This window comes from Notothenia coriiceps, unplaced genomic scaffold, assembly GCF_000735185.1.
Source record: "Notothenia coriiceps isolate Sejong01 unplaced genomic scaffold, NC01 NC01_scaffold00001364, whole genome shotgun sequence".
Taxonomy (NCBI): Eukaryota; Metazoa; Chordata; class Actinopteri; order Perciformes; family Nototheniidae; genus Notothenia; species Notothenia coriiceps.
Window position 1 is genome coordinate 163,792 of NW_011334065.1, and position 15,613 is coordinate 179,404.

Genomic DNA, 15,613 nt, shown 5'->3' on the forward strand with positions numbered 1-15,613 from the left:
GATGAGGAGAAACGGTAGACAGCAAAGGACGGAGCTTTGGGGATATTTTTTTTCTTTTTCTGCCATGACAAAATCTAATTTTTTCTCATAGCAGAAACATGCTATGGTATTCAAGGTGCTGTCAAATTTGTGGGTGTAGGTTCCTATTTTTATGGAGTCCGCTAAGGAAGGGAAAAATGCTTTGGGAATTGTGCTGTGTTGCATGTTTATATCAATATGTATTATCATTTATGACAATGGGTACCAAATGCCGAAAAATACATAAGAAAGAAATAACATCAAAATAATACAAAATAAATACTTTTAAAAAAAGAAAGGAGAAAATATGTATGTTGTACAGTACGTTGTTTTTGCTATTTGCTCATTCCACTGCTTTGTCTTCCCTCTACAGAGACTTCCAGTTTGGCCACATGGATGGGAACGACTACATTAACAGCCTCATTATGGGGTGAGTGTTTCAAATCCAGCCCACCTCTCTCTTTTCATGTTAGCCTGCTCTTTTTCTTTACCTCATATTACCTTCTGTCAGCTACTTATGCAGCGCGGGACTGACTTGTAATGCCAGCCGCTGCCATTAAAGATGCTCTCTTGTGGAGAAGTCAATTACACAAACTGTCATTTCTTTTTGTAGTGCTCTTGGAGATATAAACCCCCCCCACCCCCATCACACTCGCATATGATATGAAAAAAAGCTTCCCACAAATCTGCTTGTGCAAGTACATTATAGTGGGTGGATTATATGAGGAATATACGGATAAGGCTATGCATGGATTAGATCTATAGCGGCCATGTGTCTTAATAACTTGTCAAAGGGCAGCACTAATGATACAGAGCCAAGCCGCCTGTTGGTGTGTTGGGCTAGGAGGTGGGGGGGCCTGCTGCTGCTGACATCACACACTTTTAATTAGACAGAACCCCGCTAGTGTTACAGGGCTGTAGTAGTCGGCGTGTCTGTTTTGTACCCACTAAAGTACAGTGTCTAATTATGTGTGTTGTGTGTGTGAGAATCTCTGAGCGTAATGGACCGCTGCAGGATGTTATTTTAATTTGAGCATTTTATTGTTTGTATAAGGGAGATTACAGCAGACACGGTTGTTTAAGTCCTGTGTAATTAAAAGTAGCGGTAAGTACAGTAGGAGACATGTTGGAAATATTACAACAACAGACTCCTGGTGCACGGCTGACACGAGACAGGCACCGTTTTGTATTGTAAGAATAAAAGAGGTGATTAGCCTTCCTAATTTTGTATTAGTTGATACAATATGTATTTGCCGGGCTCTCCAGGACTGGATTTGGCTGCTGTAGCGTGGGATTAATTGCCCTCCTTTGAGGAATAAAATCCTGGCCTGTCGATGGCCACTAATTCTCTCCCTTAGGAGGGCCAGGGAAATAAATCTGATGGCTTTTTATCCCTCTTTCTGTCATCACAGCGATTACTGTGTTCTGGCAGCCCTCTTTCTGGCGTGAGACTGCCCCTGCTTTCACCAGAGGCACATGGAAACACTCATGAATCCACACATCCACACATATACAACATGAGCACCACTCTAAGCCCAGGGCTGCCTCTGCATCTGTCTAAACGTTGGATTATCACTAACCCCTTATATGGAATGCGTTGTGGGCTGTAAAAAAACCTGAAGAGATGTGAGGTGACTGAAAAGTCTATGTGAAGGGGAGAGTTGTAATCATAGAATGTGAATGAGTACAAAGAACACTGTAATACCAACTGGCAATGTGTGACAATTGCACGTTTCAGCTCACAAACAGCAGTATAAATACATTTAGTCTACAGATTTAAATATACAGTATTTCATCAAAAAGTACCAAGTTGTTCTTTTTTTAGGTGGCAGATTGATGGTCCAGATTTTATGTCTCAGTGCATCCAAAATATATGTTTTCTGGACACATTGTGATAATCATTATTTCTGTTTACGGTGAGCTTTTTAATTAAGTCCTCTTGCAATAATTAAAGCCCAGAAAATGCCTCCAGTAACAAAAACGTGGAGAAGACAACATTAATGAATTGCTGATAATGAACCAGTCTCAAAAACAACAACATTAAAATACCCCAAAAGGATTGGACTACAAATAGTTTCAAATTCAGATTTTAATATTGTTCAGCAGGATCAGCTTTAAATTGTTTGTGCTTTGTGTTCCTATGTTCTGTGTTTATGCTTCTTATCTAACTCTCAGCATAAAGCAAACCACTGTAGTTTTTTAAGGAAAAGTGCAATTATGCTTATGCTAAGCTAAAGACCTCCTGTTTTGTACTGTACTACTAGACTGTAATATTGGGGTGTCATGATATACAAGTATTGTCAATAACATAACCCAAACATTATATCATGTTAGTTATACACGCATGATAATATTGTGTTAATAATCCAGCGTATAATAAATATAAATAAATAATAATAAAGTGTGCAAATATGGTTACAATCCCTCTACACCACTAAAAATGTATATATTCATAGTACAATAATGTTGTTAATAAAATCTGATATTGTGACCGCCTTAAGATTGTTCTTTTAATATCAAAACAAACATGCATTAAATCCGAATAATTCTATAATGATAATAATAATGGAAAAAGATAATCCCCCTAATTATACAGTATGGCAGCTGGTTTTGGCAGTGGCAAGAGAAATGACTTGAATATGTCTTTCCTGCCAGCTATAATTCTATACAGTACAGTATATGAGCCTTCATTATGGGTAGCAAACCCCCAGCAGTCACCACCTACAGAGGTGAATAGGCTAATCCATATTTACTTTAAATGGGTGCCATCTGTTGGAGTGGGCTGGATGTCAGGTGTACTGCGCCCTCAGTGTGTGTGTGTGTGTGTGTGTGTGTGTGTGTGTGTGTGTGTGTGTGTGTGTGTGTGTGTGTGTGTGTGTGTGTTTCTCAGCTGGACAGGGTAGTGAGGCATTGATGACTCTTCCGCATTGGCGTGTGTTTGCACTCCTGATCGCAGCATGGGGACAGTGATGGATGCGTGTGTGAGCAATTTGTTGCCGGGTTGAGTAACACTGCAGGGGTGTGAGGTGTCGTGATGGACCGTGTATGTGTGTATGTGTGTGTTCTAAGCATTGGGATACCTTATCTAAGCCAAGGGTTTGGTGCTGTGCGAGACGCCGGAAGAGGGATTGCCTGTTTATATGACCTTGTTCGCTATCGCACTGTGTTTTGTAATTCCTCTGCTGATTTGTGGAAATAAGTGGACTGGGGAGTGTGCAGTGTCTCTGTATAAGTCTTGTATGTGTCTCAGTATGGATGCTTTCCTCTGGACTCCCAGCGATTCACTTGTCAGCAGCAATTTGTAAAGGTCTCTTTAACTGTGACCGTTACAGACCCATAAAGCCCCTGAGTGGCGCACTGTATGCATAAAAGATAGAAGAAATGCCACTCTAAAATAGGCCTTCTCCTTTTTCCTCAGACAGAAAAAAAACCCTCCTCTCTTAGAAATAATGCTCATGGGAAAAGTTAGGTTGCTCTGAGTACAAAGGGTTTGTTTATCTTGCTATTTTATTCTCTCTGTTGCAATCTCCTCTTGAAAGGAATCACAATTTGTTCCCATCTAATGATGCACTTTGATAATGGCAGTCCAAGGCGCCGGGGTTAGGAAGATTAAAAGCTGTGTTTCCTGTCTTTCCTCAGCGAGGTGACGGTGCCCTCCGTTATCATCCTCAACACATCCAACGAGCAGTACTTCCTGCCCGGCGAGCCCATCGAGACCATGGAGCAGCTGGTCCAGTTCATCAACGGCGTTTTGAACGGTTCTGCACAGGTCCAGATCTTCTCCTCTTCCCCCCCTCCGCTGCTTTCTGTTTATGCATTCAGCTCAGAGTAGCCCCTTGCCCTCCCTTCCCTGCATGTTGTACCATTGTAATCACACCAGTGGTCTCCATTAATCAGGCATGTTGTCTTGCATTTTAAGTCCATTGTCCTAGCAGATGAGGCATTTTTTTTGTAATCTCCTTTTGCATGTTTATATTTCATACGGTTGCCCTTCCTGAATGGATTACCTATAATAATTTTTTCAAACACTGAGATTAAACCATAACTCTGTAATCTGGAAATAAAATGTCATCTCTTTCCTCTACTGAAGTCACCACATGCATTAAACCATAAGCCAAACAGCCAGAGGTCTTGTCCTATTCTTTCTTGGAAAACATTGACAGGACCTCTGGCTGTTTGGCCCGGCTATTTTTTGCTTGGTAAAACAAACCTCCTCCCACCGAAAAAAGCAGCCACGGAAACCTCCATGTTTCTGCAGTCTGGTTGAAACCAAGGACAGTTTCCGTGTCTTCCTGTCATGCTTGTAAAATCTACCATGAGGCTTGTTGGTGCTTCATGTAGAAATACACAAAGTAATGGACAATGGACAGAAAAATTGTAAAAGCTAGATTTCATGGGCTTCTTATCCTTTCTTGGGGAAACACGAAAAGCTGATTTATTTTTTTCCTGTTGAGTCCCGAACAATACATTTGCATAAATCTCCCATGCTGATTCTAAGGGAATTCCTAAAAAAAAGCATCTCCTTTTCCCAGATTTCTGCTCTTGTGGTAAATAGGCAAGCTTCAGTTTCCCGCTCTCTATCCTTTGCAATAAGAAGGCATCTACAATGCCATACAAATGTTTGATAAAACTTCTCAAACTACTTATGCAGTCCTCGCACGGCATAAACATAGGTTTGTGCAACAGCTGCTTCCACGAAAGAAAAAACACATCCCATTTCAGCGCGCTCACTGCAGTCCTGCTCAGTCAGTGCTCACTAATTGGCCATCCTGATGAATTAGCGCCGGGACAGATCACCCATTGGCTACCCAGGTGCTGTTGCTCACAAATGAGCTCAGACAGAGAACTGCTGGACTGAGTAAACTAGAAGCTGGTCATTTGTGCAGAGAAGCGGGTAATTAAACAATATTTTAAATGTCTGGGATGTACTACTGACCATTAAGTCCTGGATAACTGGGAGCATACTGCGTGAGTAGTTTGAGAAGTTTTAATTGACAAATTGATAATTGTTCTGTTAATTAGGGATTGTCCCTAACTCCTTCTATCAAATGGTTTAACATATAATACACAGTAACTCATCAGAATACCTTTATTAGTCCCACAGAGGGGAAATGTACGTCATCCGTCTTTATTAATTAAATGGTGTGTCTCCCTGCAGGCGAATGGAGGTGACGGCTTCATTCAGAGGATCAAACGTGTGGCCTTCGATGCCAGATCCACCATTATGGTAAGTTGTTGAGTTTCTTTTAAGTAGCTACAGTACACGAAGAACATTTCCCAAGCACAATGTCACTGAAATACAATAATGTGTCATATCATAATCATATTATTATTTGGTTATTTAGGTTAGGTTCATTTAAACCAAACCAACCCAGAACAATTTGCACAATAGCTCTTTTGCACAATTATAATGTATATTCAATCCAATGCCATTATGTGACGATGTTATATTTCTATATATTCCTGTAGCCTAGTGAGACTACTGAGTACTCAATTTGTCTTATTGTATCTTTTAACTTGGGTAACCCTTTACAATGCTGCTGGAACAAAATCATTTCCTATTTTTTGGATGAATAAAGTATATATCTATCTATCTAATTGCAAAATAGGTCAAAACATGTTCCTCATCAGAATACCGCATCATGAGTTTCACTGAAAACGGCAATAGAAAATATTTTAACAAATTCAGGTTTACCTTTTTTGACTCGATTAAATCTTTAAAACTCACATATTTCAGATATATTTAGTTTTATTTTACGAGTTTATTTTGTGTAGATATTGGAGAGGGTATACATATAGGTAAACTGCCATTCATTGAATTGTATGGCCACTTGGAATCAGTGCAATAAAGCCTACAAATAAAGTTAAGACAAAGCTAATAAGGCAATTTGTTTGACCTAGCAACATTTGCATAAATATGGAGTTGAGGTTCTGAAGAAAAAGCAATAATAGTGAACAAAGAAATGACATTTGTGGCCAAAACAATGAGCTGAAAGATTCTAAAACACTCATAAACTAAAGACAAACCACAAATTCAGGTGAGATATCTTTTTAAGAGTTTGTCTGTATGACAATTCACATTACGCTTTGTCATTGGTCCACTGTTGATTAAAAAAAAAAAGTATTCCTGAGTATCAGCCTAATATTATTATTCCCATCTTGATTTATTACGGTAACCTGCTGCCCAACCCAAACACCATTCATTTTTACGATGCTACTGAACACCTTGTACTTGTTTATATGCTTCACACCATGCCTCACCTTGTCAGTGTTTGCCAATTTAGGTAAAATACTGTATATTGCAAATGCCCAGGTGCCCTGCTCTTTCCCCGTCCAAGAAAAACAACATTCAGAGGACAAGACTGGGAAAACGGCCCAGAATATGCAATGTAGGCAGAAAACACTTTACGGAAAAAGAGAATCAGGAAACACAGCAGCAGGATGAGGTGGAGTGAAGACAAGTAGACAGGGTCAGGAGGCTGAACGTGCTTCTCCTCCCACTTTGACTCTAAGTACTTGGTTCTTTTAAGGCAACTGGTGTTTTTTTCTTTCTACTACGGGTGTGATGGGAATGTAAATACAGCTGTGTTGTACTGTAACCACAGATAAAGCTGTCCTTAAAGGGATGTGGAGAACTCTTAAAGGAAAATTATAGATGTTATTCTGGAAGAGGTGGAAAATTGAAGGTATAGCGACTTCTAGAAGTTGACCTTGAAGTGAGAAGAATGTTTTTATTGAATGTTTTAACTTTTAAGTTGTCAGATCCGGTTTCATAGTTCATATCAGTGGAACGTTTTTATACAAAAAAAAGTATTCTGAGCTGTATAAGAACAAAGTGTGCAGGGTTTTATTTGTTTCTCATTAGCAGCTCCACAAGAGTAAGTAACCTACATTCGGAGAGGGCTTGTCTTAAACCTTTATTTTCTTCTTCCTTTCTTAAATGTGATGAGATGCATGCATCAGCACGGTGTCTCGATATGATACGAAGCAGAAAGGCAGCAGCTATCACCTTGTCCCCGGAGAGCCTATCTGAATGCACATCTGACAGGAGCATGAGGAAGCAGCCACATTAACCGCTATGACTCATTGCCAGCTGTGTTAGCATAGCATACCCATCTCTACCTCATCTAGCATCACACGGCACCGGCAATTACCATCCCTCTTCCTGTGGCAATGACTGGAGGCAACATGAATATTTCTCTTCTTCTCAGCTCGGTGCCTGACAGAAGTTGTGACCGAATACTCCCTTCTAGGTACATTGTCTCTGATGTATCCTGCTATACTAAAGCCAAATGACTCATTTGTCACCAAGATCATTTAAAGAGGAAGTTGTCCTTCAGTGACTCGGACATTGTTGTGCCCGCGGGGATGGTGTTTCGCGGTAGTGGAGTGTCCCAGAAATGTTACATTTTCTATGCAGGTTCAGGGAGACATGGATGTGATTGAGCTGTTTGAGCAGTTACTGTATTTTCATCTATCTGATCCTTGGGGATTAATGCAGAGACACTTTCATTTACCGGAAACTAAATTATATTGAGTCTACAGGTTATAGGTGAAGAGGAAAAATATAGAATACTTTATCTTACTGAAGAAAAAACGGTCATTCACAACATATGCAGCTCATATACACAAAGCTACAGATGTTTGTGATTTATTTATTTTTTTACTGTGTAGCAAGGACATGTAAGCCTATTAGAACAGAATTATCTTCAGACAGACTTGTTTATGAAGTTGGTCCTCTGCCTGAGTTTGAAAAAGTGATATTTCTCTCTTTATTTCAGTTCAAACTGAATGTTCAATACACCAAAGGATTACAGATAAAAGGGTAACACTCTTCAGTATGGTCATCAGTGTAAAACAAAATAAAAGCAAACAAGACAGCACATTACAAGACGGAACACCACAGTGTAACATAATACAGACATTGCGAAAATACATGAAAGAAATGTAATTAATGCTTAAATATTAAAGCCTGCTCGAGTTTCTGCAAATGATTTGTGACCTGCCTTCTAAACACTCTCACAAAGCTTAATGGCAGAATGCAAATGAATGAATAAATGAATGAATAAAAAAAGCACAGTCTCCACTGAAACAATAAAAGGCTGCCTGCAATTTTTCTCACAAACACATTTGGATCTCTAAATAGGATTTTGAATTCACTCAACCCTAATAGCTTAGGCTCTTTACTCTTGTAAACACTGGCTGTTTAGAGACACGTAACCCTTTTATTAAACAGCCTGATAACTCACTTCACGTTTGTGCTGTTTTATGCTAAAGACACACTGTGAAAGAGACACAATTGTCAGAAAATTTATTGGCAACTATTTGGATCTTTTAAGTGAAAAATGTCTGAGGACTTTTACTTTTTAAAGAGGAACAATTATGCTCAATTTCAGGTACATATTTTTTGTATTCTGTGCCTCTACTCCTTTCACCCTCTGTCTGAAACCAGAGCCCAGTGTGCTCTGATTGGTTAGCTGTCCGGTTCTGTTGTGATTGGTCAACCTCTTAGATATGCCCCTCCCTCACATACAATGTGTTAGAGCACAAGCCACAAGAAGTGTGACTGTTACACAGACGTCACAATTATCATTATTATTATATAATTACAGGATTAAACAAAGGATTCCCACCATGCATTTCAGGTAGAGTGTGTGGGAGAGAAACTCCCTCTGGAGGGAATTGCGGATTTGAGCCTTTGCAGACCATTTACATGCACCAAAACATATAGAACACACAACAAGAAAGGGAAAATGCCAAAAAGCATAATAAGGCCTCATTAATATAGTATATCATGTAGTGCTTTTGCTTGATTATACTTGCATACTTTTAGTTAACTAACATTTTTCATGCAGCCTTTCACTTAATAAGATTAAGCAATTTAAAGGGTTTCAAGAAAATTGCAGAGTCCATTCTCATAGTGGTTTAAGTAAACAAGCTTGGATTTCTTTTCTTCTGAAATACATTTAATCGTGCAGCAAAATTATAATATTTTCTCTCTTCTGTGCTTTCCTCATTTACTCCATTATTTCCCTCAACCCATCCCCATTTATTTTCCCTTTTGTCTCCATATTCTCCCTCACACGTCCCCTTTCATTGTCTTCCTTTCATCTTTTGTCTCCTGCTCTCCTACATCAGTCGGTGTTCCGCAGCTCTCCGATGCTGGGCTGCTTCCTGTTTGGCCTACCGCTGGGTGTAATTAGCCTGATGTGCTACGGCATCTGCACAGCCGAGTCAGATGATGGCTCAGATGACATGGATGCGCTCAAGAGGGAGGGCCTGACTGATGAAGAGGAGGAGGACGAGGAGGAGGAGGACGAGGAGAGGCAACGCACCGCTGAGCTGGAGGGCCCCGAAGACGAAGAGAACGAAGAAGACGATGCAGGGGAGAAGGATCCCGAAGAGAAGAAAACCGATTAACATAGGGGCTCCCACCGGAGAGAGGATGAGAGGCCTAGGCAAATGCGGTGACATGAAACTCAAAGACATATCGATGTATTACTGTTCTGCTTCTTTGTTTTTCATATCACTTCCCCTCGAAGCCCCTCTAGCACAGACTGTTCTCCCATCTTCCAGTTCTGTGTTTAAGGCCAGCTGCTGAGAGAAGCCATGTTTCACAATAAAAGCTTTTTAATGATGGAGTTTAAAACATAATGTTCAAGAGAAGGAATGACTGTGAATCAAACAAACCACTTATTTATTACGATCGACCAAACGGTGGTTTATCCTTTGATGTTTGACCCTTTCCCATGTTGTTTTGTTACCACTTAAATGCCCCTATTATGTCCTTTTTTCCCGTTTTTTTCTTTCAGAATCCATTTCTTGAATACATCTTGAAACTGAATACACAGAATAATTTAGTTTGCTTCCTACCTTCTACCGAAAGTGATAGATTAAAGTGTGTAGAAAAAGAAAGTGCCCAAGAAGGAACATTTGCCATAAGTCTGTGCTTTTTTGTTTTGTATGTTACTGCCTGAAAATAATTATTCTGTTTCTTCTACTTCTAGGGGTGCTAAGTGCCGAGATAGTCAAACAATTCACTTAATTTCAAATGCCAGCTACCTGTTACTGTCTATTTATGAAAATAGTTGATGAAAAAACCTAGTGGTAATGGCTATCAGTCTGTCTTATACTAGAATATGGCATATGGATATTTTTTTCAACATGAAACCTGCTCAGAATTCCTTGCGTAGAAGGTCTGTACCTGTACATCAGACAGTCATAACATGCATCAGTAGTTCCTGCAACTTTTAGCAACTCATATTGCTCAGATAGACTGGCTCTTTCTGTTTCCTTATTTCAATCTGTCCTCCATCACTGGCTGCTATATTGAATTCAGTAGGCAGGTTGAAGTTTAAATCCTCATGCACTGAGATGTACACTGAGCGTACAAAATATGAAGCCTGTCTTCCTTCTTCTTAGTTTCATTGCTTTGTGTCAGTCATAACCCCATATTGTTAGTTTTCTCAAGGCTCAGAAATCAATCTCAATCCTATTTTAGTTCCCTCATGACTAAAGTGTATGTTGTAGCTTGAATCAAGAAGAGGTTAGAGCTTGCTCTCGGATTCTAGTAGAAAGCTTATTTCATGAAAAGTGCACCCAGTGTAATACCATTTTATTTTTTTTAAATGCACAGTTGAGTGCATCCAGTTGGATTTTGGGGCTCCTGAGAACACCTTTCATTATATTCTATATTAAAGGTAAACCTTAAGTTAACACGAAACTCAGGTTGCAATCTTAAGATTTGATATACAGTGGTTTCCATGGAGACAAAAGCATGTTTTCATCAACTGTTAAAAGCTCACTCGTGATTAGTGCATTAGCAAAAATAAAAATGCTTTAAAAATATTTATGCTTATTCACTTTTTGCCAAGCTTTATATAGGAAAGTTGAAGCCACTCGTGTGTCTGAAGGGAAGCATATGAACCTAGTTTTAGCAGGTGGTTAGCGTAGCTGAGCACAAACACTATGACTAAGGGAAAACAGCTATCTTGATTCTCTCAAAAGATAATATCACTTACTTTTTAAAATTACATTTCTTTTTATTGTGTAGAATTGGTGTGTGTTTTCTTGTTGCCTGGATACTGACAGGGAATAGCCTATCAGGAAGTCACTACACCTGCACATTTAACTTGGCTAACCTCCAGTAAAGCCACAATATTTTATACAATAGTTTATACAGTATTATACAGATTAAACAAACAATATAGTATATTCATTAGTGAGCTGGTTGGCGTTTTTTTTCTTTCAAATATTTAATCACAGTCAAAGATTTGTTTCACCCTGTTTCCAGTCTCTTTGCTAAGCTAGGCTAAGCTAATCAGCTGCTAGCCCTGTTTGTATATCCATCAGACAGACATTTAATTGTTATCGGCAAGTAACGGTTCTTCCTAAAATGTCAAACTATTCCTCCAGAGTGGTTTGCCAGATTATTATTCACTCTGCATTTATTTTACATTATTCATATGAAACATTAATTCATTATATTTAACATACAGTGCAGCAGAGTAATTAAAAGTTTGAAATGTGCAATGACAGTTTATAACAGGCTTTCCCTCAAGGGAACTTTAACACATGGTGATGAATGAGCATTAGCTTCATCCCTGACCTTGGGAACTGTGGCATGACTAAATCATTCTTAACTCTTAGTCCACATCTTAACTTTAGCTTGAGCTTTCAATCGCTTCTCCAATAGTCACAACTGAACTCCTATATAGACTTTGACTTAAGATGATCTTTTGCGGTTAGTTCTACATGTTTTAAGCTGTTTAAATCAATATCGTGAAAGGGTAATCTTCAATTCTCATACACGTTAAAAAAAAAGTGTACAGTAGCTGAGTAATACACTTGACGATTTGTTATTCATTTCATTGTGCTTTTATAGTTCAGTAAATATTGTAACTTGATCAACTTAGGAACCTCAACCTAAGCACACCTGTTGTTTTAAATATACAGAAGTTATCTGTATTGTTACTGTGAAACTGCACTAAAGGAAACCATGCCCACGCCTTGCCTTCTGGTCTTTGTAGTTGCCTACCATTCTCTGCCAAACTTCCTCTTTGGGTTGGAATTGAGATTGTCACACTTTATTACAGGTTTGAAAGATTGAAATAAAGATTGTCCTCTTTTTTTCTGGTCGACTGTTATCTTTTGTCCATCTCATGTACATATTCTTTGCCCGTTTTCCATTTAGACAATCTATTTTTCCATCTATCTCCAATTATCACACGTATAAATGTGTTTTCCCTCCATCGACGGTATAATCCTACGTAGAGGTGTCTCAATTATAGCAGATATAATCACATTTTTGGAGATCCCGGTTAAACCGCGCCTGATTGCTTTACTTGATGTGAAAATCATTTATTTCTTCTCTTTAGGGAATGACAGCGTTCTAAAGTTAAACTTAGATAGGCCTACGTGACTTTACATAATGAAAAATCACCAAGTCCCAGCGTACTTTCTAAAAGGCCTGACCCTTACACAATTTGAGAGAGAGAGAGGAAAGAAAATGTTGCTTTTGTGAAATTTGATAGGTTGTTTTTCAGGTCTGATAAAGCAGGAGAATGTTCATTTTCCATTGTATGTCATTTAAGGGATAAATTACCGCAAAGGGGGAGATAATATATTACTACATCAGAATCAGTGTCATTGAGTGGTGCTGATGCAAAAAGTAATTCACCGCTCAATTACCTCGCTATATATTCTGCGAATGAGTTTCATTGCGTGGCAAATGAAGGAGGCCTGCTGTCTCTTTTCTATCGGAGAAGCAACAATCTCATGCACTAGACAAGGGCAATTACACCTCGCTTCTCGTTCTGACGTAAAGGCAAGATAGTAATAATAGAGGTGTTTAATAGTGGAGGGTTGCGTGGAGGGTCAAGGCAAAATGAGAGATGGCTGGTGCTTGGAGCATGAGTTTTTCAGGGGAATTCTGAGCTCCGTTTGTGTCACTCAACAATGGCTTATTAGCTTTGCTCACCATGGAAACGAACCCACACTTTTTCCTCTGTAAGGCTTTGCTGATCCAGTTAGAAAAGCAGTATTTTTTGCATTACGGCTGATAGATGACTGCAGCTGCTAAAGTCCGTATGCTGCCACAAATACCTCAACGCCTAATTACACAAACAATGTCGGTAAATTGGACCTTTTCAGATGTCACCTCCCCACAGTAAACGCCTATGTTTATGTGTTTATTTTACCCTTCAGTGGTTATTTATAATTTTTCTTAGCTCCATCAGCCTATTTTTGGTGATGTGACTTCACATCAACAGTTCAACCGGGTTTAATGGCCGCTTGTCAGCCGATTGATGGTTGTTCTAGCTGTTGTTATGACCTGACATTTTTTTGCAAAACTTTTCCTTTGGATTGTGTGAAATCGACTGTGGGAAGAAGCCCATCAAAGCTGTCACAACTTCTGGATAGATATCTGGAGGATAGTAACTGTCAGCTGAAAAGAAGATAAGAACAACACATTCAGAGTCCAATTTACACACTGATAATCTACATTAAATATTGACTCTTGCAATAGAAAAAACATACATTTTGGAAACAATTTTTATTACAATTTCAATCATGATTTCAGTTTTGACAATGTGCTATGAAAACCTAAACTCTCCATTAGTGCTCCCTGGTGATAAAGGTCACCACAAAATGGCCACACTGCATACAATCACATTATGGCAGCCCCCTACTGTACACTGCTTTCCTTTCTCTCCTGGAACATAGTTACAGAAATAGAGAGAGTACAATGACATTCCCATTCAAAGCGGTGGACATTTTTATGTGTATCCTTCTTTTGACATTCTAAAGAACTGTGATAATTGAAGCAGGCATTCCATAGCATATGGTCAATACCTGCACTTCTTCAGTGCTAAACAACTTTTTAAAACGTTTGCAAATTTCCCCTCTGTGGGACTAATAAAGGTATTCTGATTCTGATTCTGTATATGACCACGTTAAAGTGTTTGTACAATCTTGATTCTTTTTCTCAGCATACAAATCTTTATTCCAAATTCATGGTCCTTTTAAAAACAGGCTTTGAAGATGCAATATGGTTGTATCACTTATATTTAGAAGAAACAGCTTGATGTAAGCAGATAACTTACACAAGCAGGACTTCACTGTTATCCCCACTTCGCCAATACACAACAATTACACTTCCTTGTTTCTTAATCACATGTGACTAAACTAATCAATCAGAACAAAGGAGGCCTTAGGCTTAAATATAGGAAATACATAGAGTTAGACTCAGAAGAAAATGGCAACTGTTTTAAAGTCACTGATATTACAAAATATACTTTAACACTACAGTACATTTAATTTAGCTGATACTTTAACCCAAAGCGACTTACAATAAGTGCAATAAACCATGAAGATACAAATTCAAAGATACAAAGTAACTCGCATTACTCACAACATTACTGAGTATAAACCTAAATATTTCTGATTACTTGCTATGCGTAGTTGCACTTGATAAACTATGCTAAACTTTGCTCACTGTTCAAGTGTGAAGCATGGTAAATGGTCTATTAGAAATGATAAAAATTCAAGACGAGTGCAGCTCAGCGCTGCATCCAAACTCCATATCTTGGTTTGTGACAAATCTTGATTTTTAGCTGAAGCGTACAAATGATGCAACGCTCCGCAGAGAATAACAAGTGCATGGCTCATATTATCCCTGTCACCTCTAAAAGCACTGTAAGCATTTCCCTGTTGAGTGTTTCTGCTTATCAATCTGCTGTCACACGGCTGCTGCCTAATGATGTCGCCCGGGTCGTGATCATTTACTGAAGGGACCTGTCTCCTCGGGGGGGTCAGGGTGACTTACAGTACCTGAGATGTAACTGTTATGGAGGAGGTGACATGAGCCTGAGCATAGCTGCTGTTGCCGTCACTTGCCAGGGGCTAGATCCCTTCTCCAACCTTATTACCCAAAGAGCTTAAAATCAGCTTTCAGAGTCAAGGTAAACCACGGGTTCATCGACACATGGATGAGGGTGTGTGTCACAACCTTCCTAGCATGAGTTAAACTTTAATCTGATCCTTAGTCCTTCTACTCAGATGTCTAGGGATGTTACGTGACTGGCCTTCTGGGTCCAGAGCTTAGGCTACTCCCAGCTTTTAATGATGTGACAGTAACAACACCCACACTCAACGATACTTATATTGCATACACACTGTTTTGCAGCTCAAGCAGCACATTTGAAAGGGAGAACTTGTGGTCTCTGAATCCCTTTAACCCCTGAAAACGGGATAACTCAGGGAATACTACTGGAGCATGAGGAGCTGAGCACGAGATTGTGTGAATAAAGTGGGATTTATTTAAGTTAAGAGCTTTTGCACATTAATCCCTTCAGGGCATGTCTAGAACATTTTGATGGGACATGCTCAGAAGAGAGGGCCGTGTTTATATGGAATATATATCATATACTGCCCTATAGACCTGATCATAAAACAATCTTTACATCACTGCAATAGAGACAAGAATCAAGTTTGGCTTGTTGTGGAGAGAGAGATATGATTTAAATGTATTGGTGGTCTTTAAATATTAATGGACTACTATATCTAATAAACATGTAGCTAAAAGGGTATACAT

At 39.1% G+C, this 15,613-nt stretch overlaps 1 protein-coding gene across 2 annotated transcripts in view; it reads left to right on the forward strand.

Annotated features, from left to right (window-relative positions):
* Positions 1 to 12,149, forward strand: part of LOC104960398 (protein disulfide-isomerase TMX3) — a 30,953-nt gene extending 18,804 nt beyond the window's left edge. Inside the window, exons 13-17 of one of the 2 annotated variants that reach the window (XR_799986.1) lie at positions 392 to 448; positions 3,658 to 3,787; positions 5,177 to 5,245; positions 6,969 to 7,271; positions 9,157 to 9,242. Coding sequence is in view for 1 of the 2 variants with exons in the window: in XM_010788429.1 (XP_010786731.1) it covers positions 392 to 448; positions 3,658 to 3,787; positions 5,177 to 5,245; positions 9,157 to 9,438 (538 nt within the window). In the remaining variant the exon portion in view is untranslated. Of the gene's footprint in view, positions 1 to 391; positions 449 to 3,657; positions 3,788 to 5,176; positions 5,246 to 6,968; positions 7,272 to 9,156 lie in introns of both variants that reach the window. The other variant, XM_010788429.1, reaches the window with a different exon arrangement.
* Positions 12,150 to 15,613: the final 3,464 nt, after the last annotated feature.